The following is a 25,547-nucleotide window of genomic DNA, read 5'->3' on the forward strand; positions in this document are numbered from 1 at the left end:
ATGGTCGGAGTATGCAGGCATGCAGGTATCCCAGTGTCCCCAACCAGTCTGACCGCGTTTTCCTTGACTGTGGGGACCCCGCTTGGGGAGGATGTTTTCGCGAGATATCAACAGAAAAAAATCCAAATGCCGAGAGGGTGGGAGAGGGTGGAGAAGTTAAGATATTGTGGAATTAAGGGATAAAAATCAACCTACATACATTAATTACCCAGAAGGTAGATATCATCGCTAGGCATGAATATCTGTTTTCATGCCCCCGGAATCCAGCCCTCTCTGCTCGCAAAGGACAGACATTCCACTTGGGCAAACGACAGGAACGTTTTTGCTGGTCCCCCTACATCTTACCAGATGGCTCCATTTCTACTCTTTACGACACAATCTGGTTTACAGACGTCACAGGAAGGATCTATCTCGAGTTCAGAACAGAAACAAAGTAGCCGAGACGGCGGTTCTCTATTCTGTGTCCGTGTGATTGCCTTTTCATGAATCCGAAATCATTTGCTCTTGCGAGTAAACATGCTCGCGTGCGTTCTTTCTGGAGATACATCTGCCTCGTCTATCGCAGGGTTTTGATCGGTGTCTGTCCGGTGAACCTGACTTTTGCCAGTAACTGTCCATGTTGAGGGCCGGGGTGGATTTCTTCCAGGCCTTTGTTCGTCCATCACTCCCCCCAAAAAGCCATTGCCATCAGAATGCCAGTCCTGGTCTCTCGCACACTCTACGCGAGTGAAAAGTTCTTCTCCTTCTTCCAACCCTCAACCATCAATACCAACGTCTTTGTCGCTGGCTTTTCCTGCATTTCTCTCGGCAGTGTCCGTGGAAAGTCGACTGCTGCCTGTCTTAACGCGGCAATGCCCGCGGCGCCGAAAAACAACACGAACCGTTCGATCGCATTGTTCTCGAGCATGCTCTTCAACAGCACTAGATGGCTGGTCTGCACCTCTTGTGGAGGCGTATTGGCAATGTGCGCGAGACTGGCCCAATAGTGCACCGGTGGCCAGGGGTTGGAGACTTTGGCTTTGGAAAAGTTGCGGAGAGCTATCGACGCGTAGCCCACCCCCAGTCCTGTGAGGCGGTCGTAGTGCTTGTTTTCATTCACAAACGCTTTCTTCGAGTCGGGGTCATCAGTGATTCTATCAAGACGCCACCCGAGTCGGTGTTTGCCCGCCGCAGTGGACTCGCGCCCGGAGATGCCGAACAGAATCGGGGCTGTCGCGTGGAATTTGCTCATGAGTATGGAGATGAGCGAGACACTGGTTGGCTTCGAAGGCTGTGACGGATCGGCAGTGGATGGGACATTTCGGGGGAATTGTAGCTCAGGCATCGAGAAGATCTGGGCAACCAGTGTGCCAATGGGCTCGGCAGCCTTGGGGTTGACGGCACACTCACCCACGAAACCACTGATAACCGCCTTGCTGAAGATGGAGAGCAGGTACAGCGCCAGGGACGGGATCGTTGTCGTACCATTGTCCCCTAGATTGAGATGTGCTGGTAGGTACTCGCTGACCGACACGGGAGGCGAGGGTCGATCCCTGAAAGCCTGTTGTAACGTAAATCTCACGCGGTCATGCTGCCATTGTTAGTCGGAGAACCTGGAGGATCGAGGCAATATACTCGTCACTTACTGCCTTTTTGTTTCCAACCTTGTCATCGGTCAACTGCCCTACGCTGGTTCGAATTGCCCTTCGCATGTCGCCTACATGAGGCTTCAAGGCTGGATCCTTCTTAGCCGCGACCCAGAAGTCGGCACGGAACTTTTTCAGTTTTTTGTGGAGAACCAGGTAGTTGGCATGTTGCACCTCCACCTCCGAAGCTGGATTGATGCCTCTGTCCTGAGTACGGGCCGCGGGTTGCGGTGGTGCAGCTTTGACCGCTGCAGCTTTCTCGGCTTCTTGTCTCCGCAAAGCAGCTTCTTGCTCGGCTTTAGCTTGCTTCTCTCGTTGCCTTTGCTCGGCTGCTTCCTTTTCCCTTCGTTCATTTTCAGCTTCTTCAGCTTTTTGTTTTGCTTGACGCTCTGCTTCAAGGCGGACACGCTCTTCGTGTTCCAGGCGCTCTTTCTCTTCACGAGCTCTTCGCTCCAGTTCGGCCCGTTGTCGTTGACGTTCCTTCTCCTGGGCCTGTGCTCGTGCCTCTGCCTCTGCCCGTCGCTGCCTTTCCTCCTCCTCTACCCTCCTTCGCTCTTCTTCCTCACGTCTCTGACGATCCTCTTCCTCTTGCTTGATGTAGGCCTGAAGAACAGCCTCGGCTTGTTTCCGGACAATTTCATGCTGGGCTTTGGCGGCATTGAGTTCTATTCGATGAGCCTCCGCTTGTGCTGATTCCCGAGCGTCAAGCTCTTCCTGCTCTTGGCGTTTCTGGTAGGCATGAAGTTTGGAGCGTTCAATCTCGTGCAAATGAATTTGACTGAGAGCACGTTCCAATTCCCACTGTAGTTGCCTTGATGGGCTGTCGTCGGTCCTTCGACCTCGAGGGCTGTCTCTGACTAAGGGCGATGATGAGTGAAGCCTCGCCTGACCCATTTTAACGACACGTGACTTTGAATTTTCCGCTGCCACACCAAGTTGACGCGCTCAAAGAATGTTGGGGAGACAAGACACGTGAATGGTGTATTCAGAGTATCTCCCAGTCTTAGACGAGGACAATGGCGGAGACGAGCAGACAGCCTTGAGACCCGGTTCACAAATATGGAGGGTGGGACGTTGGGGCCGATCTGGACACACAAAAAGCGCGACGCGAGGGTTGTAAGGAGGTAACAGCAGATAAAAGTTTCTATGCCGAGGTCAAGGCTGACACTCTGTCCAAGACGCGTTAATGCTTAGTCCATCCCGATAGGATAAAGATAAAGAACTGTTCCGGTTGAGGTTGAAAGAGCTCCAGCTCTGCGTAGCGTCAAAGGAGAGTCGCAACAATGACGGGAGGCGTGGTAATGACGGCACCGAAGGTCGGACAAGGGAGTGACAAGGCTAATTGACGATCGATGGAATGGATGAGACGTGAGCACTGCTGATGCCAGAGTTTGGTGAAGTTTCATGAGAGGAACTCTCAGTGAGAGGAGCACAGGTGCACCAGTAGTGCAAGTCGGGGACTCGGTGACAAGCTCCAGTCCAGAAACTCAGACAAGGGTTTCAGTTTACCCGTAAGGCACTCATGGTGGAGTGGTCTAGGTGCCACCCAGCTGGCCCTCGCCCGGGGGATGTGCGCCAAACCCGCCAGGCCCCGAGGCTTGCCTAGTTGATGGGCTACTAGCCGGTACTAGGCCCGCCCTTGGAGCCAAGGGGAGCCTGAGTCCGTAGCCCATTACCGCCCGCAACATCTCTTGGCGCTCCAACTGCACCTCCGGAGGCGGCGACTGTAACATGAATCACATCCAAACTGCGCTTTGGGAGAGGATTCATACTCCTACTCGTAAGACCATCAGGAGAACTAACTGCAAACCCCGTAGTCTGTGGTCCCTCTCCGCTTCTCGATCATCTATCAGTCCGAACACGAGGCTTACTCTCTGCCACTCCCGAGAAGGGAAAGGATATCGAAAAGTCATTTGTCCTCTATGATAGACATGGACTGAAAGACAGGGGGCCAAAGAGTGATGACAAGCCCAATAGACATCGCCTATAGGGCAGTTCTACCATATCAAGATAGCCCCCTCCGCTTCACCACCGCATAAGCGAGTGAGCAGTAAGAACGTTAACTAGACACCTGTGTTTGGTGGTGGTGATGGTGGTGGTGTAACTGGTAGTACCGAGTACTGGCAGTGTTGCGCCTGCAGGACCCTTCGAGGCCTTCACCAGCCTGCGCCCACTAAAAAGGAACCACCCACCAATTACCCATACAAAGCCTTTACCAAAACCCATCCTTTCACCTTCTACTCTTCCCTCTTCCCCTCTCCTGCCGAGTTGCTTCTCTCCCTCTCTCTCTCTCCTCTTCCATCATCCTGTTCCTCAGTTCTGTCTTGTCCTGTCCTTTTCCACATCGCTTCAGCGTTCGCCAGACAGTCCTTCAATCCATCGGAGTCACTCTCTTGTGTGCTCTTATCCCTCTCCGCTGTGGGCCCCCGGTCCCCGTCCAGTTCCGTTTTCCTGTCCTTCCCTCGCCCAAGAAATAAATCTTACGTCGAATCGAGCCTGCCTTCCGCTACATCGACTTATCTGCCTGCGCCGTATTGCGCAGTTCTCGGTTACCATCACCCTCAATCCCCTCGAGTGCCTATTGCCATTGCGACAGTCATCAGCTCAACGCTGCATCATCACCTTCGTCGAGCGATTCGCACCTTGTCACTGACACCGCCTTGTCACTCCACCACTCTATCCTGGCCCACAGGTCCTCGACTCGAGTGTCGACCGCAATACGCAATTTGATTAGGATTCGTGACCATCCTTCCTCCAACGTTTGAGAATCGCTGCATCTCCAAACCTCTCAGGGACGTCAAAATCGACTTCGGTATCCTCCTTGGCACCGTTCTAGGTGAGTTTCCATCCCCGTTTGATGAACCTTTATCCAAGATGCTCTGCATCTTCCCCCCTCCAGAAGTTTAATGCTTTTGCTTCTGTATTCGTGGTCTGGGTTGCATCTTGCTGTATCAATTCTGGAGCGTACTGACATTTTAATCCATACTAGTTGCATCTTCTTTCCCTCCTTGTGCACAGATTCACTGAGGCAATATCGTTGCTTCACTCCTTTTCCCCTTTCGAGGGCCTCCCACAGGCTGGCCAGGCCTAAGCCAAACAAGAGCTAGGAACTACATTGATCTACCAAGTACATCTCAACCATGGCACAACCAGGCTCATCTGGTGTGCCCGGCCCTGCAGGGCGCAGACTTCATATCGCCCATCGACGTAGTCCATCGGAGCTCACTCCGCTCATGATGGAACAACTGGCTCTTCAGCAACAAATCGAATTACTCCAACAGCAACAACAGCAAATCGCTGCTACTCATCAGCAGTATGTCAACATGGGCATGATTCAGCAACCGCTGCAAAGCATGCCCGCGTACTCTCCCATTCAAGGGCAACCCAATCTTTCGGGAATCTCGCCCAATAACACCAATTTTCAATTCCCCCAGATCCAGCAGCAGATGGCCATGCAGGGAAATGCCCCTGCACAACCCGGGGCTCACCGCAGAAATCAATCCGCGCTTCCAGGCATGGCTATGGGCCCTCCCCCAGCACCATCCACTGGCACTGCTGGTTCAGCCTTTGGCGACTTCAACCAGCAGGCAATGGGTCAGAATCGTGAGAACACCAGTGGCCGCGGAGGAAGGGGTGGCTCTGCACAAAGTGGACATACTCGACGTCATTCATTAGCTCTTCCCGAGGCAAAGAAAGCTGCTGAACTTGCAGAGAAGAAGCGGACTTCTGCTGGCTTTCAGTTCCCCATTCCAGGAGCTGGTGGTATCGCGGAAAGTCCTGTGGCCGCCACTCCTGTCGATGACAGATTGAACACGCCCGTCACCCCTTCGGGCCTGGGTCTGCAGCGTGCTGGCAATGCCCGTATGGTTGGTCATAGTCGAAGCCAGAGTATGGCGGCAGGAAGTGTTCGGGGTGGAGGCGGGGCTGGCCGTGGAGGCGGATCTTTTCAATTCCCAGCACAGGGTGATGCTGGCACAGGTAATCAGTCAGATCTACAGCGTCGTGGCAGCCAAAGCAACCACACAAGACAGGGGTCTCGCAACTTCGAGGGCAATTGGCGTCAACAGAATAATCAGCAGACAACTGATCAATCGCCTCAACAGATGGGTCAATTCAGCCAACCGCAGGGTATGGGCGGTGGAAACTTCCAGCCTGGCCATCGCGGTCGAGGATCAATGAACCAGTCCATCGGCTCGATGAGTGGATTCCAATACCCGGGCCAGCCCCAGTTGCTGCAACTTCCCCAAGGCCAAATGATGATGGCACCTCAGATGTTTGCTGGCCAGCAACTGAACGCTTTGCAGATCGCGCAGCTTCAGGCAATGCAAGGTGCACAGCTTGGTGGTCTTCAGGCCAGTCAGCACGCTCCCCCAATGGGCTTGCAACAGCAGCAACAACAGCGAAAGACTCTGTTTACCCCCTATCTTCCTCAAGCCACACTTCCTGCGTTGCTCAATGATGGCCAGCTGGTTGCGGGCATCCTGCGAGTGAACAAGAAGAACCGATCTGACGCCTATGTCACCACCAACGATCTCGACGCAGACATCTTCATTTGTGGTAGCAAAGACCGAAATCGTGCTCTTGAGGGGGACCTGGTTGCGGTCGAACTGCTTGATGTCGACGAGGTCTGGGGTCAGAAGCGTGAGAAGGAAGAGAAGAAGAAACGCAAGGACATTACCGACACTCGCTCGTCGGGGAATGCCCAAAATGGCAAGAGTGAAAGCACTTCGACCACTGACAACACTTCGATTGCCCCAGATGGAAGTATCCGGCGACGCGGCAGCTTGCGTCAGCGTCCAACGCAAAAGAAGAACGATGATGTCGAGGTCGAAGGTCAGAGCCTGCTGTTGATGGAAGAAGAAGAGATCAGCGACGAACAGAAACCTCTCTACGCAGGTCACGTCGTCGCCGTTATTGAGCGCGTCGCTGGGCAGATGTTCTCGGGTACACTTGGTCTACTCCGACCTAGTAGCCAGGCCACGAAGGAGAAGCAAGAAGCCGAGCGCCAGGCGCGGGATGGAGGCCATTCACGATCGGAATCTCGTGCCCAAGATAAGCCGAAGATCGTGTGGTTCAAGCCTACTGATAAACGCGTGCCCTTGATTGCTATCCCAACAGAACAGGCCCCGCGAGACTTTGTGGATAAGCACATGGACTACGCCAACAGAATCTTCGTGGCTTGTATCAAGCGCTGGCCGATCACCTCCTTGCATCCATTCGGTACTCTTGTTGAGCAGTTGGGTGAAATGGGTGATCTCCGCGTCGAGACAGACGCCTTGCTCCGTGACAACAACTTTGGATCTGACGAGTTTTCCGATGCTGTCTTGAAGAGTGTTGGGTGGGATGACTGGTCGTTGCAGACTGAGAGCGAGGAGAGCCTAGCCGCACGCCTCGACCTTCGCAACGAGCGAACTTTCACCATTGACCCTAACGGCACTAAGGAGCTTGACGATGCCATCCACATCAAGAAACTCGACAATGGATTGGTCGAGCTCGGCATCCATGTCACGGATATTGCCCATTTTGTCAAAGCAAACTCACTGGTCGATCGAGAGGCTAAGAAACGAGGGACTGGCGTTTACTTGATGACCAGGGCCGTTAACATGCTCCCATCGAAACTGTCTGCAGACATATGCTCATTGCTTCCAGGCGAGGGCCGTCTGACCGTGAGTGTGATCTTCAAAGTCAACTCTGAGACAGGGCAGATTGAAGGAGAGCCTTTCATTGGCAAATCGATTATCCAAAGCTCTGGCAAGCTCGGATACCGAGCCATTGACGCTGTCGTCAAGGGAGGCGAGCAGCCTGAATTGAACGGGCCCACAGCCGAGGACATCAAGACTTTGCACAAGATCGCCAGCAAATTCCGAGAAGCTCGTTTTGGCAACCGTTCTGCGACTATCGCCCCTCTTCGACTGCTTTATCAGCTCGACGATGAGAACATTCCAGTGGAGCAGAATATCTTCAACACATCTGCCGCACACGAGATCATGGAAGAGCTCAGCTGTAAAGCCAACTTCTTTGTTGCACAGAAGATCTTCGCTGCCATGCCCGACAAGGCGTTCTTGAGAAGACAATCACCTCCCAACCCGCGACGACTTTTGACGTTCGTCGATCGAATGACCCGAGCCGGCTATGACATTGATAGCTCTAGCAGTGGAAGCCTGCAGAACAGTCTCTTCAAAGTGGGAGATTCGGACTTGCGGAAGGGCATGGAAACTCTGTTGGTCAAGACTTTGCAGCGTGCCAAATACTACATTGGCGAACAGGTTGCGGAGGAGCAGCGTCAACACTACGCACTCAATCTGCCTCTTTACACCCACTTCACCAACCCTTCGCGCCGATATGCTGACATTGTCGTCCACCGGCAGCTGGAGGCAGCTCTTTCCAATGGTGCTGTCGAATTTAACGAAGACATGGAGAGCCTGGCCAAAACAGCCGAGCAATGTAACAACAAGAAAGACTCTGCTCATTGCGCGCAAGAACAGAGTGTCCACATTGAGTCCTGCCGACTCATGGATAAGAAGAGCAAAGAGATGGGAGGCGACCTTATCAGCGAGGGCATCGTCATTTGTGTCTACGAGTCTGCATTCGATGTCCTTATCCCAGAGTATGGATTCGAGAAACGTGTGCATTGCGACCAGCTTCCTTTGAAAAAGGCAGAGTTCCGCAAGGACGAACGAGTGCTCGAACTTTACTGGGAGAAAGGGGTTCCGTCATCTGCCTACGTTCCTGAAGATGAAAGACCCCGTGCCTCAGTGAGCACTAGAGGTACAAACGGTGCAACCGAGTCTGCACGAGAACGGGCCAAGGAACGATACGAATCTCAACGCAAGCAGACGGACAGCAACACCATGTCAACCGATGATGTTGATGCGCTCTTTGACGACGACAGCGCATCGGAAATCACCGAAATGGCTGCTGGTGTATCTCTGAATTCGCCACTTGACCGATCGACTCAGAGCATGCCCCCATCCCCGGCCCGTAACGGTGGACTGAGCCAAGCACCAGCCCGAACACAGTCCGAGTCAAAGATCGCAAGACCATCTGGTGATATTCCAGAGCACAACTTGACCGACAAGGAGAAGTACCTCAGCTACTTCAAGCTTCGGGAGGAGGGAGGTGAATACATTCAAGATGTGACTGAAATGACTCGAGTGCCTGTCATTTTGAAGACTGACCTGACCAAGAGTCCACCGTAAGTGATGTGGAAACCCTCAGCTGCGCCCTACGGCTACTGACCTTTTGCCTAGATGCTTGACTATCCGATCCATGAATCCATATGCATTGTAATTAATGCATAATTATCACGTAATTACCCTCAGGAGGAACAGATCAACACCAACTAGATGGGATAGGTCTTTATTACAGAATGGACAGGTCTATGAGATCCGAAACATCAACAACAAGGCGGCAGATATTGCAGACAGCAAATCTTGCATCGATTAACTTGGAGCTGCATTTGGTAGCTGGAGACGCAGACAGACGGCGACCAGTGGGACTTGAGGAAGGCAGAGAGCGATGACGGCAGAATGCAAAGCAACCCTTTGGGGCGATGGGACCGAGAAGAGAGACTGAGTCTGGAGTCTGAGGCTGGACCTGAACATCGATTAAGAAAATATCCAGCATGTCCGAGTATCAGAAGAGCACGGAAAAACATCAGTCAAGGATCTGAGCGACCGGGTTGTCCGAGGAAAGAGCACGCGAACGAGGTGAGAAAAGGGCCCAGATCGTGTGTGTCTTTGTTGAAATCAGAGTGCTTATCGAGCGTAGTATGAACACAAAAAAGTTTTTCTATGTTGATATTTTCTTCTGGTCGTCTGAATCGTCAATTCGTGTGTCTCTATGCAAGTATCGTGAGTGCGCTGCGACTGATACATTTCCACCTCGTCGAGAATGTCGCTGAAGACTTGTCCCCAAACAGACAAAACCTCAGCACATACTATCTACGTGGCCAGGTAACAATGACTGCCCGAACCAAAGCCCTCTCGAGGAGCGTAGTGTAATAATATGAAGTGCCTCCAAATCCTGGTTCATCTTGCACTTGTCACTCCTGCTCCGTGGCCACGGGGCTGTGTGTCATGCGGTGCACGGCATGCAATCTATCGTGACTGGCTCACGCAAGACGCCCTCTTCTTCCCAGCAAACATAGAACGTCGGTGGTGTGGGACCTCATACGCCTTTGGTGATGCGCTCAAAGACACCGACTCCGTATCGGCCCAAGGCCGACGCGCAGGCGACCGCCTCTGCACCGACCTTCCTCATCCTCTCCGCGCCGTCCTTGTCTTCCACGCCTCCGACGCCGATGATCATGATGCCCTTGGTAGAAGGGTCCCGGTCGAGTAGTTTCCGAAACGTGGCAACGTTCCCCAATGCCAGAGGATGAAGTGCTGCTCCCGCCAAACCGCCCAGTCCGCTGCCCGCCTCGTTGCTGAGTGCTGGGTCGAGGTTCGAGTTGAGGAGAAGGCTGTTGCCCAGGGTATTTGTACATGTAATGAAGTCGATCACTGAACCTTCTCCAGGCTCGGAAGATTTCGCATTGCGCAGAGAGTCCACGGCCATTTCGAATTGGCCGGTATATGTGTACGGTGGAAGCTTGATCCCGACTTTAGGCACTGAATCAGGCGTGGCCATTCGTCCGCGATAGGTGGATTTCGAATCGCTTATTGCCTCGAGGTACTCATCCAATTGTTTCTTGTCGTATGCTGGTGGTGGAGCAGATGCGATATTGGGGCATGAGAGGTTGACCTCCATGGCGAGACGGAGATCTTCGTCCATTTCCGCAGCGTTGGCGATGAGAGCGTAGGCCATGGCGATCTCATCTGGGGTCCCCGTCACGGACAGAATGAACGGTTTCTTGGTCGGCGTGTCAGTACCCAGGTGGCGCTGGCCAACAATTTCATTGATAATGCCAAGGTACTCGGAGAGAGTGAGCGGGGAGTAACCCAGCGTGTTGAGGGTCGATACAGGTTCTGACGAGTCGGAAGAAGATGGTTTCGAAGCCTCGCCTTTCGGAGCGTCGCCGGGGATGGTCTTGCCGGGTGTGAAGAAGATGTATTGATGGACGGAGTCGTCGTGAGTAAAGCCTTCGAGCAAGGAGGTTCGAATTGTCACGGCGCCTGTGTAGGGGGTGTCGTAGAGGGCTTTGATATCTTCGAGAGTCGTGGCCCATGGACAGGCGGAATTGAGGAGTGGTGGGTTGATCACCAATTTTTTGGCCGCCATGATTGAAGGATTTCCACAACTTTGCTCACTGAAGAGACGAGAGACAAGGAGACCAGCAGCCTCGTAGTATATCCTTCTCTTTCTATTTCTTTAGGTGTTTTGCTGCCTCTCTATCCCGGACGAACGCGCTCGACTGCGCGGCTTACCGCTTTCTCAAATTTACTCTTGAGCCGACCGGAAAAGGCTCGAGGCCGTGGCGACACTCGTTGTCAGACTTGGGGTGTGTATCTTGAAGAGGTGATGCGAAGATAGGAGGAAAGATGCGCAGTCGAGGACCAGTTTGCTCTTGTCACACGGCCAGAGCGATCGACATTGTACGAAAAACGCCCAACTCTGCCCTTCCTGCGGTCTCGTGGGGTAGAGAAGGGGTGAATGGGTCAAGGCAGACGCACAGAACCCACAGACAAGAAAGAAAAAGCCAGCCAGCCAATGCTGCTATAATTATACCCGCCGCAGCAGCAGAATCATGATCATACGTGTGCCGCCTTCCTGGCGAGCTGGCTATGGAGAAAAATGAGGTGCGTGGCTGACTGGGCGACTCCGGATCTAGCACCAACCAGCAAATCATGAGGCCGCAAATGTCTCGGATCTGTGATAACATGTCTTGCAGGGCTGTCTACCGAAGGGGTCTGCGAGTACCGAGTAATACCAGACAAGTCAAGTCTGTGCCGTGTGTGGGTCGAGAATGCTCGTCACTCGTCTTCGTGCGTTTTTCGTCTATCATCAGGTTTACGTCGAGGGTAAAATGCCATCGCTCTAAAGACAAGTCCAACAAATCCGTGCCAGGCAGGAATCAAAACCTTGAACTCTACCTCAACAACAGGCAAGCCAAGGCTAGAATTCCCTTTCGGACAGTCTCGAAATCTCTTGACCTGGTCTGTGTCGCTGGCCGGAAGAGGTGCATCCCCATGCCCTTGAATGTTTCCTTCTTACAGCTTCTGCATAGCCACAACATCGGTAGACTGAACATGATCTTCATCCTCTTCGATCTTCTGCTGCAGTTCATCCAGAGAGACCTTCTCGTCCTCGATAACCAAGTTGACCTGCAGCTTCTTGATACCGAAGCCAACAGCGACCAGTTTATGACCACCCCAAACAAGACCATCCTGCTCGATAGCCAACACATTTTTCACAAGCTCGTCCATGTCCGTCTCATCATCCCAAGGCTTCACATCGAGCGTGACAATTGACTTTGCGGCGGGCTTGGTCTTGCCCTCCTTCTTCTTCTTGTACTCTGCCAGTCTCTTCTCGCGTTCAGCCACGACCTCTGGATCTTCCTCTTCTTCGTCAGAGCCGAATAGGTCAACCTCATCGTCGTCATCCTCGGCCTTTTCGGGGGCGTCCTTGGGGTTTTGGGTTACAGCAACAGCCTCGGGGCCGTAGGTGGTGAAGGGCTTGGATGGGTCGCCAGGCAGCGTAGAGAAGTCAGCCTCGTAGGACTTGACGTGGTTGTACCAGCGGTAGGCATGAGGGTAGCGTTCGACGGGAGGTGCCTCTTTAAGAGCCTTGAAGCTCACGACGTCGGCTTGAGATGGCTGGAACCTGCGGAGATAGAGTTAGCGACCACGTCGAGCTTGATATCTTCTTGGACAAGTTGTGTTTGTTTCTAACAAAACTCAGAATGCAAATGCATGCGATTGGAAGTAGTCATTTTGCGGTGTCTTAAGCCGCCTCATCAACACGGACCAATTGTTTCTCATCTTGGAAGGCAAAAATCAGGGGGGTTGAGGCTGAAGAAAGAAATCACGTACCCAGAAATGTATGAACGGGTTTTGAGCCAGTTGTTCAGGACTGTCATTGAGTCAGTGGCATGGTTTGGAGAGGGGTTCAAACGGGGGCCATGGAACAAGACATACGTGTGAGGCCACCGTCGGAGACGAAGTCGGTGAAACCCATCTTGACTGATGATTTGGATGCTTTCAGATTATTTGAGAGTGGCCTAAGGGTCTAGTGTGGTGGTGTTGGAGTGGTATGGGAGGGCGCAGTCAAAAATGAATCTTTGATCGATGCCCAAATTCAAAAAAATCCATGAGTCCGCCATGCCAAGAACGGATAATGCCAGCCTCGCCGCTTTTAGGAAACAGCGACACCTAATACATACTATTAACCAATGTAGGATTTCGCCAGAGGCACAGCAAATCAAATGACAGTGTCTGACAGCGAGTTGAGGCTGCATCCTAACGACGACCATCGGCGAACCCCCTAAAGCCTCCTGTCACGCCATGTCGCTTCCATATCCTGGTCCTAGAAGAAAGAATGATATCCAACATGTAGGGAAAAGGCGAGAATGCCACCAGCTTCTGATCCGATCCAATCCTCTGAGCCGGCGTGGTTTGCCTGCCGTCTCCCTTTTCACGCTGTCCTCTCCTTCACCACGAGGTGAGCAACCAGCCCCAGCAACGACTCATCCCGATCTTCTCGCAAAGAGCCTTGTGTTGCCATCTCCAGTCCTTGATTTGGCACGTTTTCGAACAACATTGAGCCACCTTACACCCGTCGCACTTCAGCACTTTCTGGTGTTCCTGAGACGGATCTGTCACATCCCCAGCAACCCTCCACTCCCGGGTTGGAATCGCCTCCTCTGTCTTAGGCCGTGCTCCATGGATGAATCTCTTCGATGACCTTCTCCACCATAGGTACAGAGAAACTAGGAGAAATGGCCATGCGAACACAGTGCTTTGCCAGATGTGTCCATCCAGGCACGTCTGGCTTGTAACCCTGTGGAAACTTCCCCAACCCGCACGAGCAGACTATGTTCCCGTCGACCTTCGGAGTAGGCACGGTAGAGGTACCCTGTGCTGCGTATTCACACATTGCAGTGTGCTCCCAATCACGACAGCGCTCGACAAAAGCTGCTACGGCATTCTCCCAAAGTGTGCGGGTCGTACTATCAACTTCGTACGTAGTGCCAGCCTTCTGGATCTGAGCAAGGATCTTTTGTGCCTTGCGAGTTCCAAGCTCTGCTGTTGAAGGTAGCATTGCAGCGTCCAGAACAATGCTGAGATTTGCCAGATCCAGCCGTAGCGACGAAATCACAACCGTCATGAGCGGGACTTTTTCTCCATCGTACAGCACGTTAAACGTACTCAGGGGCTTCTTGCCACCCAGCCCAGGGTAACGGCTGAATATATGTAGAAGCATCTGCTTGAACTTAAGACGTAAGTTATCAGACAAACCATTTGGTCCGGTATGTCTGCGCATCATCTCCTTTTCTTTCATTGAAAGCATTGAGGATAAATAGTGTTCCATCCAGATGAGTTTGGAAGCATCTGAAGTATCCACGATGGGAAGATGCTCCAAATGTAGATACCCCAGATTCTCGAGGATTGGTTTGCCGCAAACAAGAGTCATCGGATAGAGAGTACCAGGATGGTTCGACAGAGCATCTGGAGCTGCGATTCGTGCAATGAACTCAACATACAAGGATTTTCGAGCAATCCTCGTCCTGGAACCGGACGTGATCAACGCAACTGGTAGTCGAACCCGCTGACGATACGCCAGTGAACCTGAGCTGATGTTGAGCTCGAGGTTGAAAGCAGACAACTGCTTGAACTCGACATCGCCATTTGACTGAAGCAGAGCCTCTGCATCTGTGGAGGTCAGGTCGATATGCAGATTGAGTTTCTTCGCCCTTGTTGCCTCCCCATCAAATATCATGTGGAGCGTCACATTTCCGGTACCGGTCTCTGCCGCATGTTGCCACATGGGCTCGCCAGGAAGAGACGGACATGGCATTCGTCCTTTCAAATTTGGGGGGTTTTCTGTGATGAAAACACTCTGGTCACTCAAAGTGGCCCGATAGGCCTCGATGGACCTGACAGGGCGACCAGTGAGGATGCTTTCCATGGCCGCTATGGCCTGAGAGTCCCCGTGGACCTTGGCAATGAACTGAACGGCCACCGTCGAGTGATTGAGATCGACCAACATGCATGAAGGTACAAGCGCCGAAACAATCAATGGGCAGCATCCCTCGGCCCCCTGCTCGTCCGTCTCCATATCCACCGCATAACTCGATGTGCCTTTAGTTCCTGACGTTCGGACAACGCCAAACCCAATCTGCACATCCCCAAAACGAGATTCGCGACCGGTACTGGGAAGCCGTACAGAAAGTTCGAAGAGTGGCCATGCATTTGGCTTGCCGGTAAATATGAATGGCGCCCAGCTCGCATGCGGAACAGCAACGGTGAGGCAAGCGGCTGATGAATTTTCGAGCCAGCTCCGGCAGGGACTCAGTGTCATGGTTTCGGCATTCTCATTGTTGTCGCTGTCCGTGGTTATAGTGCACACCCGAAGCTCCTGCAGGGAGAGATCCAATGACTCTGTATACTGTGAGTTCATCGCGGTATGGGTCGAGTCGTTGTGCAACGAGACGCGAAGACGCTCCATAAAGACTGGGAAATCGACAAAGTTGGCGCCTTTTATCAAACCCAAAATCGTGGCCAGAACAGAGCGTGTGTACTGTGGGAACTGAATTAGTGCTAATCTGTTGGCGGCCGTGTTTGATGTTTGAGTCCCTGAGGACTCGTGTTCAAACATGCGCAAACACATTTTAAACACAAAACGAGCAAGGTGGTCGGAATCAAATCTGAGCCTCGCGACATTGACGTTCTTCCACGCAATGACGAAGCGAGCTTGACCGCCTTCACCGGCTTCGGTAGACCTCGCCATAGACTCCGGGTAATGCGAAAGGCCCGTTGTGTTCGTCCAGTATTGGATGGGGCTGAGGCCGAAGAGTAGCGATACAGTAACGATCTCGCCACACAATAGCCCTCGAGTATAATCTTCGAGACTCTGGTCGCGCAGTTGCAAAAGTTCCATGTAGATGGTGGAGGTTATTCCGGGTTTGAGCAGAGGTCTGCAGGCTGCTAGGATGTTCAAGGAACCCAAATGATCGACAAGATTGGATGTTTCAATCACGTCGAACTTGTGCTGACCAGATGAGCTCGAATCGTATTCCACGGGGTCAAGGACAAGTTGTTCGTACAGCAGCCTATCTCGATATTGAAAGGCACCCTCGCTGTTCTTGTGGGCGGCATGATGTTGTAACACGTGGCAGAATGTTCCAGCATCAGAAGCTGTGAACCGTATCTTCAGGCGATCTTTGACTCGTCGAAAGGTTTCGGCCCATGCTTGGAACTGTCTTGCTGCAGCTTGGGCTGGACGCTTGATATCGACTGATGCCGATGACTTGGGATCGAGGGGAGAATCTCCCTTGAGTGGAGCGTATGCAGTGGCCAAGTGGAAGGATTGTAGGGGTTCCATCGATGCATAGACCAAGGAAATACCATGCATAGTCGAAAATGTTGGGTTCAGGCATTTGGATTCGCCCGTGAGTTTGGCATCACCGCAAGCCACCCCCGTCACCCAGTAGTCGTGCAGAAGCGATACCATATCGTCCAAAACCAATTCTGAGCATGGGGCCGCCGAACGAAGAGTCGAGATATTGAAACCTCCTCCCATAAGTCGTCGATGGGAGTTTACGGCTTTACAGGCGGTGTGTTTCAATCGCTTTTGCTGTTCCTCGAAAGCAGATCCGTCCGTGTCATCAAGGGCGTACCATTTCCACAACTTGACCGCACGATCAAAGCTTCCTTGATCGCAGAAACGAAGCCCCTGGCCGTATGTCTGTTGACGCCAATTCTCGATTGTTGTGCCCATGTCCACTAACTTCCGCGCTTGCTTCTGTAACAGGTGCAGCGAGTCTTGATCCAACTTCCAGTGATAGTAGATGTTCCAGATTCGACTGGTGTCCGCGCCGTCCACATCGTCGATGAGGAGTGTGTAAAGGAGGATATTTCGAGCTACCATTTCATTAGCTTGGACTCTCATGCGGGAGGCTCACCAGACCAATGATTTCGGCATCGACATCACAGCACGTAATGTCAAAGTGACTTTGATCTGACTCGGTTAGTATGAGCCATCCACAGACAATGTGCGCGTTGTCTTTTGACCAACAAAGCTGGCCACTGTAGAGTACAAACCTGATGAGGGTCGGGAGTATAGCGAGAAGAGCAGGTTTCGAGCATCACCGCAGCCGAGTAGCAACACCGCGGCGTCCTGGCCAGGCGGTATAGCTTCCAACACATCAACAGGAGGTGTGTTGCCCACTGGGTAGAAGCCCGACATGGTCGGGGTCACAGCCCGTCCTAACATTGTGGGCGTCGTGTGGGGAGATGAAAGCAGAAGAACGGATGAAGACGAAGAAGATGGGAGAGGCGTGGTGAGTGAGTGGAGGCTTTAGTAGCCGTCAGAGGAGATGATGGATGAGATGCTGGAGGAGTGAGACTCATGTGAAAAGATTCTGCCCGAGAAGTGAATTCGAAGACGCAACCTACCATGCAACACCACTTACTTCACTGTACAGGTTGAACCACGGATCGAGCAAAAGTATGGGAGATTATGTCAAGTTCTTCATTTCCATGTTCATATCGGTCGTCAAGTCATTTCTCACCTTCTCGGCGTCACTTATCATCGTGATCCCCCTTTTCGATACCCATGAGTTGCAACTAGATTTGATCGGTGTTGCACTCTACAAGTTCCCTCCACCTTGGATCTGCGCCCAGTCTTTACACAATCAAGACAGAGACCAGGCTCAGCATCCATCAAAGTTGATAGGTCCTTTGTAAGCTTTCTCTTCATTGAACCGTCTCGAGAAGCCGCGAGTTCGCAGCGGGAATATGAGCCATTTGTGCAAGACGACTCTCCTGCAAGGCTGTTTGGCAGGTTCGAGACTTTCTCGACGACTTTGAGTAGACTCAGGTGCTCGAAGCCTTCTTCGTAGGGTGCAATCGCTTCCTTTCGCAAGGTAGAGAGATACTTTGTCACTCCCTCGGACGAAGCTCGACAGGAACAGTTCAAGAGGCGCGAGACGGGTTGCATGATGATTTTCTCCATCTTGCGGTTGATCTCGATTCTCCTGGTATTGAGCACATCTGCGCATGTAAGCATTCCAGCATTGCAAAGTGCGTTACATCTTCTACCAACCCAGTAGAGAGCTAGGGACGGTGGGGTGGTCTGTGAGACCGGGTAATACGTCAAATTGCCCGGCTTGTGACTGCATCAACCTCCACGAGATATCCGAAAATGCGGTGGGCAGGTCCAGAAGATAAGCAACCAGCAGCTGTCTATTCAGCTGCGCCGCGACGTAAGTGTCTGAAAGGCTCTGCAGCCAGAGTGCCGCACAGTGTCTCATGGCAACGGTACATTGGTATTTGTCACAGACCAGGGCCAGCTTCTCCAAGGAGTCAATTTCCAGCTCCTGTGGGATCTGATCGAGCTGAAAATGGATGACTCTACAGACAAGTTTGAAAGCATCGAGGTCATCATCAGGCAGAGGGACGACGCGAAGGTTATCCTCTGTATTCCGGACAGTCCCTTCTCTGAAACCTGGCCTGAGCATAGCAGCGAACACCGGAGAAGCGAGAGAGAGAACTTTGGACGAGGTTCGGAGGCGTTCATTCTCAATCTCGATGACGAGATCGCCAATGGGGTCGATGTCAATACAAGTAGTCGCCATGATCCTTGGCAATTCGGTGGAGAGATGGGTATTCCAAAGTAGGTGCTTTCAGGCCGGGACGTTAGGCAAGGCGAGTCTCAAGTAGTCGGCTCAAGCCAATCATAATAGACTATGTAGATCGGCTATCTGCGGTCAAGGCTAGATCGTAAATGGAATAGACTGGGACTGATGAACTATTCCCCATTCGGAAGTATCTGGGTGCGGAATCATTCGATGTGGCTCGAGGCTTCCAGAAAGACAAGGCCATGCTCGGCCGGAAAATATTTACCACTCTATTCTTTGGCAGTGCGGTCAACATGTTTCTTTCTGTCCTTGATCACAGATAACACTACTAAACTGCATATCAAATAAAGACAATCATGAACGCCGCAAGGTCGACGCTCGTTCGACGAGCTGTGCCTTCGCGAGTACTGCCGTCACCTTTACTCCGTCGAAGAGCTGCTCCCTCCATATTATCCAATACCAGTTATGCGGTACTTCCTCGCTCCGTACTCCCAGCTACCACCTTCGTTCGCACCTACGCCAATGGCCGACCTCACCCACCCGGCGGGACTCATCGCATGAATATGGGAGGCGAACCCGAGAAACCTGCATTAGAAGAATACGGGGTTGACCTGACTGCCCGAGCAAAAGACGGGAAGCTAGACCCGGTCATCGGAAGAGATGGAGAGATTCACCGAACAATACAGATCCTGTCACGGCGGACAAAAAACAATCCTGTCTTGATCGGCGCAGCTGGAACCGGAAAGACCGCAATCCTCGAAGGTCTCGCACAGAGGATAGTAAGAGGAGACGTACCCGAGAGCATCAAAAATAAGAGGGTTATTTCTTTGGACCTTGGTCAATTGATAGCTGGTGCAAAGTTCAGAGGCGACTTTGAGGAAAGGTTGAAGAGGGTCTTGAAAGAGGTACAAGAGGCACATGGAGGGGTCATCCTTTTTATCGACGAATTGCACACCCTGCTCGGTCTGGGAAAGGCTGAGGGCTCAATTGATGCGAGCAACCTCCTAAAACCGGCCTTGTCACGCGGTGAACTCCAATGCTGTGGTGCCACCACCCTCAATGAATACCGTCAAATCGAGAAGGATGTGGCACTCGCACGCCGATTCCAACCGATCCTGGTTGGCGAGCCTTCAGTCCAGGACACCATCTCCATCTTGCGTGGTATCAAAGATCGCTACGAAGTCCATCATGGCGTACGCATTACAGATGGTGCTCTTGTTGCTGCCGCAACGTACAGCAATCGGTATATCACTGATAGATTTCTCCCCGACAAAGCTATCGATCTCGTGGATGAAGCAGCCTCGGCTTTGCGCTTACAACAAGAGTCCAAACCTGACGCCATCCAGAAGCTGGATCGCGAGATCATGACCATTCAAATCGAGCTCGAGTCTCTGCGTAAGGAGACCGACATCGCCTCCAAGGAGCGTCGACAGAAGCTTGAGGAGACACTCGCAGAGAAGAAGAAAGAGGTAGATCGTCTGACTGAGATTTGGGATCGCGAAAAAGCAGAAATCGAAGCCATCAAGCGAACTAAGGAAGAACTGGAAAGGGCTCGACAGGAACTGGAGCTAGCCAGACGCGCTGGCAACTTTGCTCGCGCTGGTGAACTTCAATATGCGACCATCCCCAAACTCGAATCCCAACTGCCAAAGGAAGGCGAAGAAGTTACCTCGACGACGAAGAACGGAGAGACCCTCATTCATGACTCGGTAACTGCCGATGATATCGCCAACGTCGTCAGCCGGACAACAGGAATTCCAGTCAACAAACTCATGGCTGGGGAGGTCGAAAAGCTCGTAAAGATGGAAGACAAACTGAGAGAGCACGTTCGTGGCCAAGATGAAGCGCTTACTGCGGTGGCCAATGCGGTCCGCATGCAACGAGCAGGTCTTAATGGCGAAAACCGTCCGCTCGGAAGCTTCATGTTCCTCGGCCCTACCGGAGTAGGGAAAACAGAACTCTGCAAACAGATTGCAAACTTCCTCTTCAGCACAGAGACCGCCGTGGTTCGATTTGACATGTCGGAATTCCAGGAGAAGCACACAGTCTCGCGACTCATTGGCGCCACCGCAGGCTACGTGGGGTACGAGGATGCAGGGCAGCTAACAGAGGCCGTCCGACGCAAGCCGTATGCAGTCCTCCTGTTCGACGAGTTTGAAAAGGCCCACCGTGACATTTCAAGTTTGCTGCTGCAAGTACTCGACGAAGGATTCCTCACAGACAGTCAAGGCCACAAAGTCGACTTCCGAAACACCTTGATTGTCTTGACTAGCAATCTTGGTGCAGAGATTCTGATGGGTAGCGGCGCCGATGTGGAGGCTGTGACGCCCGAACAAAAGAAGGGAGTAATGGAAGTTGTGCAAGCCTCCTACCCACCCGAGTTCCTCAACCGGATCGACGAATTCATCATCTTCAACAAGCTATCCAAATCTGCCCTGCGAGACATTGTGGACATCCGGATCCGCGAACTTCAAGGGCGCCTTGATGATCGCAGGATGAACCTTGACGTTTCACCCGAGGTCAAGGACTGGTTGTGTGAGAAAGGCTATGATCCTCGTTACGGCGCCCGTCCACTCAATCGCCTAATACAGCACGAGATTGGTCGAAAGTTGGCAGACAGGATCATAAGAGGTGAACTGAAGACGGGCGACACTGCAAAAGTCATTGTAGGTAAGAACCGGGAGGCTTTGGAACTGGAAATTCAACCCAAAGCCTGAGGTTTGAAGGCGTACGACGACTTGACTGGCGGCGCCATTTGGCACTGTTTCACCCTCCCAGCTCGAGCTGAAAACGGCCAGCCACCGATCTGATGGAGGACACGATACGATCTAAAAGAACTGTACATGACAGACACGATGGAGGTTTGAACTCCTTGGGGACAAACGGCGGCGCATTTTGTGAAATTTGGTGGCTACGGCGATACCCCACTCGATTCTACATTTACAATTGCATACAAGCAGGTGATGTGGTGGCTAGCATTTTATACATGTGTATGTGTATGTATATGCATTTCCGGTATGCTCGGTATCTGAACGGCTATACCAAAGGCACAAAAAAGGGAATAAATATGTATAGTATTGTTTTGATTAGGAGAACAATCATAGTCAATGATACTCATAATCAACTCTATCATTTTCATTCTATTCTCACCTAATTCTACCTCCTTCTGTTCTTTGTACGTATGTATATATGTGTGTATTTTACCCTGTACGAACCCTTCCTGTCCCTCTCCCTCCCGTTCTGGGTGGACCAGATGATGACAGGGTATCGGATATGGAATACAAATATGGAGTAAGGCAGGGGAAAACGGGAGAGATGGAGAGATAGAGAGGTGGAAGATGGAAGATGTGATGGAAAATGTGATGTTGCTGGGATCCATTCGATCCGAGTTGGACGACATTGCTTCTATTTTCCTCCTTTCTGTGCAGTCTTGATCTGTGAAGGGTATACGGCTAACTATATCTTCGCTAAAGTGCTGTACTTGAACATATCTTAGTACAAGACAGTATGCTCGGAGCGTGTCTCGGTTGTCTTGCTTGACGTCTTCACTTCTGGACAACTATCTCTCGCTGGTCCGCGTGGACTTTACATCCTTGTGCTCGTGCTCGTGCATTCCGACCTTCTTCCTCTTCTTCGTTGTGCTCGTCTCTTCCTCTCGCGGTCGTGGTGTCTGATACTGCCGTCGCCGTTTCTGTCTCCGAAATCCTCCGAAGCCGACTGGCTCGCTTGTACGCCTTGACCTGCCTGTCGGCTTTGCGCACGATGCTCCACTGTAACCTGCTCAGGAGGCCTCTTTTCTTGAGATCTGTACCAGTAGCGTCAACGATGGCGTCTTCGTCGTCTTGCTCATCGTCGTAGACATCGTGCAAAGTCGAGGCCCGTCTGCGCTGCTCCTTGTCCGCGAAGAGCGTGTCGATGGCTTCGAGTGGTTGGCCGCCTGTCTCTGGGTAGAAGAGCCAGACGATGATGGCGTTGGCAAGGTTCAGCACCGCCCAGACGATGTAGAATTTCCAGCCTAGATTCTTGACGCCGTCTGGGATAGAAGGAGAGTCAGTGAAACGAATAGATAACTACGGCGGATACAAGGTCTCCTCTTCCCTTTCAAACTCACCTGGCGTGACCTCGACGACGAGAAAGTTGCCCAGGAAATCTGCGCCCGCGGCCAGGGCGGCGCCTTTGGCTCGGATCTTCAGGGGCAGGATCTCGGGCGGGTAGACCCAGACGGTGGCCATCCAGCCCCACGTGAAGCACGCTTCAAAGGCAAAGACAAAGAACACGGCAGCCACGCCGGCGGAGGTGTTGTGGTAGTTGGCGGCTTCGATGCGGTTGACGGCGATGGCTTCGGCCACCAGAACCAGGCACATGCCCAAGGCCATGGAGATGAAGAGGAGCCGGCGCCCCACGCGGTCGATGGTGTACCAGGTGAGGAACGAGGCGATGATGTACCACAGTTGCAGGAAGCAACCCATCAGGATGGACATCTCCTGGGTCATGTTCAACGACGTGGAGAAGAGCGTCGGTGCGTAGTATGTTACCTGCCAGAGAAAAGGTGTTGTCAGCTATGCAATAGATCATCAACCCCTCCCGAGGGCGCAGCGCACTTACAATGTTAATTCCCGACATCTGCTGCATGAATTGAATCCCCAACGCCAGATAGAATCGCTTGTTGGCCGAAATGCCATTGCTGCGGAATAGGTCTGCCCAGGAGCCCTCCTCCCTCTCCTCGATGGCGATAGCTTCCATGATCTCGTTCTTCTCCGTCTGTACGACCCGGTCCTTTTCGTCCCGTCCCCTGAGTCGCGCGAGAACTGCGAGCCCTTCCTCTGGAGAGCGGTGTCGCATGAGCCAGCGCGGGGTGTCGGGTAACCACGGTGCGACCAGCATGATGTAGATGGCGAAGACCAGCTGGAATGCAAGTGGGAATCGCCACTGCGCACTACTGTGGACAAAGAAGAAGCCGTAGTTGATCCAGTAAGCAATCATCAGCCCACCGAGCATGGTGGAGAGCTGACAGCAGACTTGCCAGCCGCGTTGAGCTGCAGCACTGATTTCCGCCTGGTAGACAGGGGTGACGGATGTGATGTAACCAATGCCTATTCCCGTGCAGATTCGCGAGACCATGAACTGAATCCGTTCGTAGCTGCTAGCCATGAGGATTGTCCCGACAATCAACGCCGAAGTACCCAACAGTAGCGTTCTCTTGCGGCCCAGCTGTTCACCCGTAAAGGCGGCACCGATGGCACCAAACACGGCGCCCACATCGTATAGCGCCGTCATTGTGCCCACCATGAGCGAGCTCGGATGATCCATTTGTGCCAGCCAGTACTTGGATATCACCACGCCGGACATGACGCCCTGGTCGTACCCGAACAAGAGAAAGCCCGACGAGCATACTGAAGTGATGGCGGCAATGAGCCATCCACCAACAAGGCGGTTCGTTCCCTTCATCACCGACATTTTGGAGGGAAACGCGGGTCAGAGAGAAGGGCCAGGGGGAGACGAAGCAGAAAGAACCATCATCAGCGATAGCCGAGAGAGCGGTGGACAGCCCACTATATGGTTGCCGGGCATCGGAGTCGAAGTCGAAGCTTTTGGTCAAGCATTGCAAGCATTGCGAAGCAACTTAGCGAGGAAGAATTGCGACCTGCCGTATTTGGGACATGATTGACGTTGGTGACATTGATTCGCACAATGACGTGTCGACGACGGGGTTGATGGGCCAGTAACGTGGGACGATAATAGAGAGAGATGGATCGACAGCGGGGACGGCATCGAGGGGGTCACAGGGCGGGATGGGGCACGGTGGATGTTGTTTGTGGTGGTGGTGAAGCATGAATGATAAAGGATCTAGTGTGAAGATCATTCTTCCTCCTCGTTGCCTGCGGAGAACAGCCCGACGGCAATCGGCAACTAACAGGCGCCCAACAGGGAAATATTCTAACGCTTCCAAGGCATTGGGCACGTACCTCCCCCTCTCGTCCCCTAATACTCCAATACGTTCCCTACGGCTTCCATGCCCTCACAGTACCTCGTATTTGGGGTATTTAGAAAGTACCCTTGACCACCCCGAAAGTTACGGAGATCTCCGTGTATCGCTCAACGGCAATGTCTTCATTGCTTGACTCAAAGCTCCCTCCCGAGAACCCAATTCCGGATCTCGTTTGGTTCCCCCCTGCTTTGCTGCCCCTTTTTCATCCGCAGCCTTGTCAAGATTTCCGCCGAGCCTTGACAATCTCAACAACTCGAACTTGTCATGCCACTCTTTCAACAGTCACTTTAACGTCGGGTATGTCTTGTGCAAATTCATTCTCGCCCTCAGACAGGCTCGTTGGGCGAAAGACGTCGAAAGGCATCGCAACTCTTGGAACCTCTCACCCCAAACATGCTTACCTCCCTACCATTGCTCTGTCCCTCTCTGCGTCACTTTTGTCTCCATGATCAACGTGTTAGCTCAGATGCTCGTACTGCTATTCTCTTTGTTAGTACGAGACGAGACACTAGTGCATACGTAGATTAATTCCATGACATGAACATATAGATTGGTTGGACCATGTTGGAAATGCAAGTCTCGCGGAACGTCCGACTGGCGGCTACGAGCAGCCATGAATAGGATTTTGGTACAAAAGAACTGGTGACAATTACGGGAATAGACATGTAGGTGCCTGACTATGACAACATGTCCGTGTCTGGTATCATGAGAGGCATTGGCTCAGGAACGGGTTGAGTAACCGTGCGTGATACGCCAGAGGGGAGGCTCCGCCGATTCGCTGCTTGTTTCTGGTCTGGAAACGAGCCGCCATGAAAGTCTCTGCGCTTTTGCCCAGACTGACCCGGCCATCATTGGCGAGTAGCCTGGAAAGGGGTTGAACTGGTGAAGGTCACAAGAGAATCGATGGTTGCGAGTCTCCACGTCGAGGCGCAGACAAGTCCCCGCTGACGTCATCGGTTCGTTCGTCAATTAGCCACGTGAACACGCGACGCGTCGAGTTGGAATCGCGCAGCGACGTCAATCTATCGAGATCCAGCCTTCATTGCTAAGGTATTGGGGGATCAGTATCTCTGCTCCTGTTCCCAAACTACTGGCAAACTACTGAGCAGTGTGTTTGACTCCTTCCACCTGTCTTCATGGCATCGCATGAGCAACAAACTCCCACAGCACATTCCATGGACAAATCTTCCAT

The 25,547-nt window shown here is 52.5% G+C and overlaps 8 protein-coding genes across 8 annotated transcripts; 2 read left to right on the forward strand and 6 right to left on the reverse strand.

The window, feature by feature from the left end:
* Positions 1–718: 718 nt before the first annotated feature.
* On the reverse strand, positions 719–2,519 carry AYO21_03460 (hypothetical protein; the record flags this gene model as incomplete). The annotated part of the gene is made up of 2 exons (XM_022653434.1): positions 719–1,570; positions 1,626–2,519. The coding sequence occupies 2 exons, from the start codon at positions 2,517–2,519 to the stop codon at positions 719–721; spliced, it is 1,746 nt and encodes a 581-aa protein (XP_022514244.1).
* A 2,246-nt stretch (positions 2,520–4,765) lies between these two features.
* AYO21_03461 (hypothetical protein) lies at positions 4,766–8,915 on the forward strand (the record flags this gene model as incomplete). The annotated part of the gene is made up of 2 exons (XM_022653435.1): positions 4,766–8,820; positions 8,876–8,915. The coding sequence occupies 2 exons, from the start codon at positions 4,766–4,768 to the stop codon at positions 8,913–8,915; spliced, it is 4,095 nt and encodes a 1,364-aa protein (XP_022514245.1).
* An 879-nt stretch (positions 8,916–9,794) lies between these two features.
* On the reverse strand, positions 9,795–10,847 carry AYO21_03462 (hypothetical protein; the record flags this gene model as incomplete). The annotated part of the gene is made up of 1 exon (XM_022653436.1): positions 9,795–10,847. One exon carries the CDS (start codon positions 10,845–10,847, stop codon positions 9,795–9,797), a length of 1,053 nt encoding a protein of 350 aa, XP_022514246.1.
* A 929-nt stretch (positions 10,848–11,776) lies between these two features.
* Positions 11,777–12,743, reverse strand: AYO21_03463 (hypothetical protein; the record flags this gene model as incomplete). The annotated part of the gene is made up of 3 exons (XM_022653437.1): positions 11,777–12,389; positions 12,599–12,638; positions 12,704–12,743. 3 exons carry the CDS (start codon positions 12,741–12,743, stop codon positions 11,777–11,779), a joined length of 693 nt encoding a protein of 230 aa, XP_022514247.1.
* Positions 12,744–13,433: 690 nt separating this feature from the next.
* On the reverse strand, positions 13,434–16,973 carry AYO21_03464 (hypothetical protein; the record flags this gene model as incomplete). The annotated part of the gene is made up of 2 exons (XM_022653438.1): positions 13,434–16,648; positions 16,829–16,973. The coding sequence occupies 2 exons, from the start codon at positions 16,971–16,973 to the stop codon at positions 13,434–13,436; spliced, it is 3,360 nt and encodes a 1,119-aa protein (XP_022514248.1).
* A 335-nt stretch (positions 16,974–17,308) lies between these two features.
* AYO21_03465 (hypothetical protein) lies at positions 17,309–18,363 on the reverse strand (the record flags this gene model as incomplete). Its single annotated transcript, XM_022653439.1, has 3 exons — positions 17,309–17,353; positions 17,418–17,779; positions 17,832–18,363. The coding sequence occupies 3 exons, from the start codon at positions 18,361–18,363 to the stop codon at positions 17,309–17,311; spliced, it is 939 nt and encodes a 312-aa protein (XP_022514249.1).
* Positions 18,364–18,722: 359 nt separating this feature from the next.
* Positions 18,723–21,083, forward strand: AYO21_03466 (hypothetical protein; the record flags this gene model as incomplete). Its single annotated transcript, XM_022653440.1, has 1 exon — positions 18,723–21,083. One exon carries the CDS (start codon positions 18,723–18,725, stop codon positions 21,081–21,083), a length of 2,361 nt encoding a protein of 786 aa, XP_022514250.1.
* Positions 21,084–21,911: 828 nt separating this feature from the next.
* Positions 21,912–23,823, reverse strand: AYO21_03467 (hypothetical protein; the record flags this gene model as incomplete). Its single annotated transcript, XM_022653441.1, has 3 exons — positions 21,912–22,399; positions 22,478–22,901; positions 22,972–23,823. 3 exons carry the CDS (start codon positions 23,821–23,823, stop codon positions 21,912–21,914), a joined length of 1,764 nt encoding a protein of 587 aa, XP_022514251.1.
* Positions 23,824–25,547: the final 1,724 nt, after the last annotated feature.

Source organism: Fonsecaea monophora (genome assembly GCF_001642475.1).
Source record: "Fonsecaea monophora strain CBS 269.37 chromosome Unknown Scaff17, whole genome shotgun sequence".
Lineage (NCBI taxonomy): Eukaryota > Fungi > Ascomycota > Eurotiomycetes > Chaetothyriales > Herpotrichiellaceae > Fonsecaea > Fonsecaea monophora.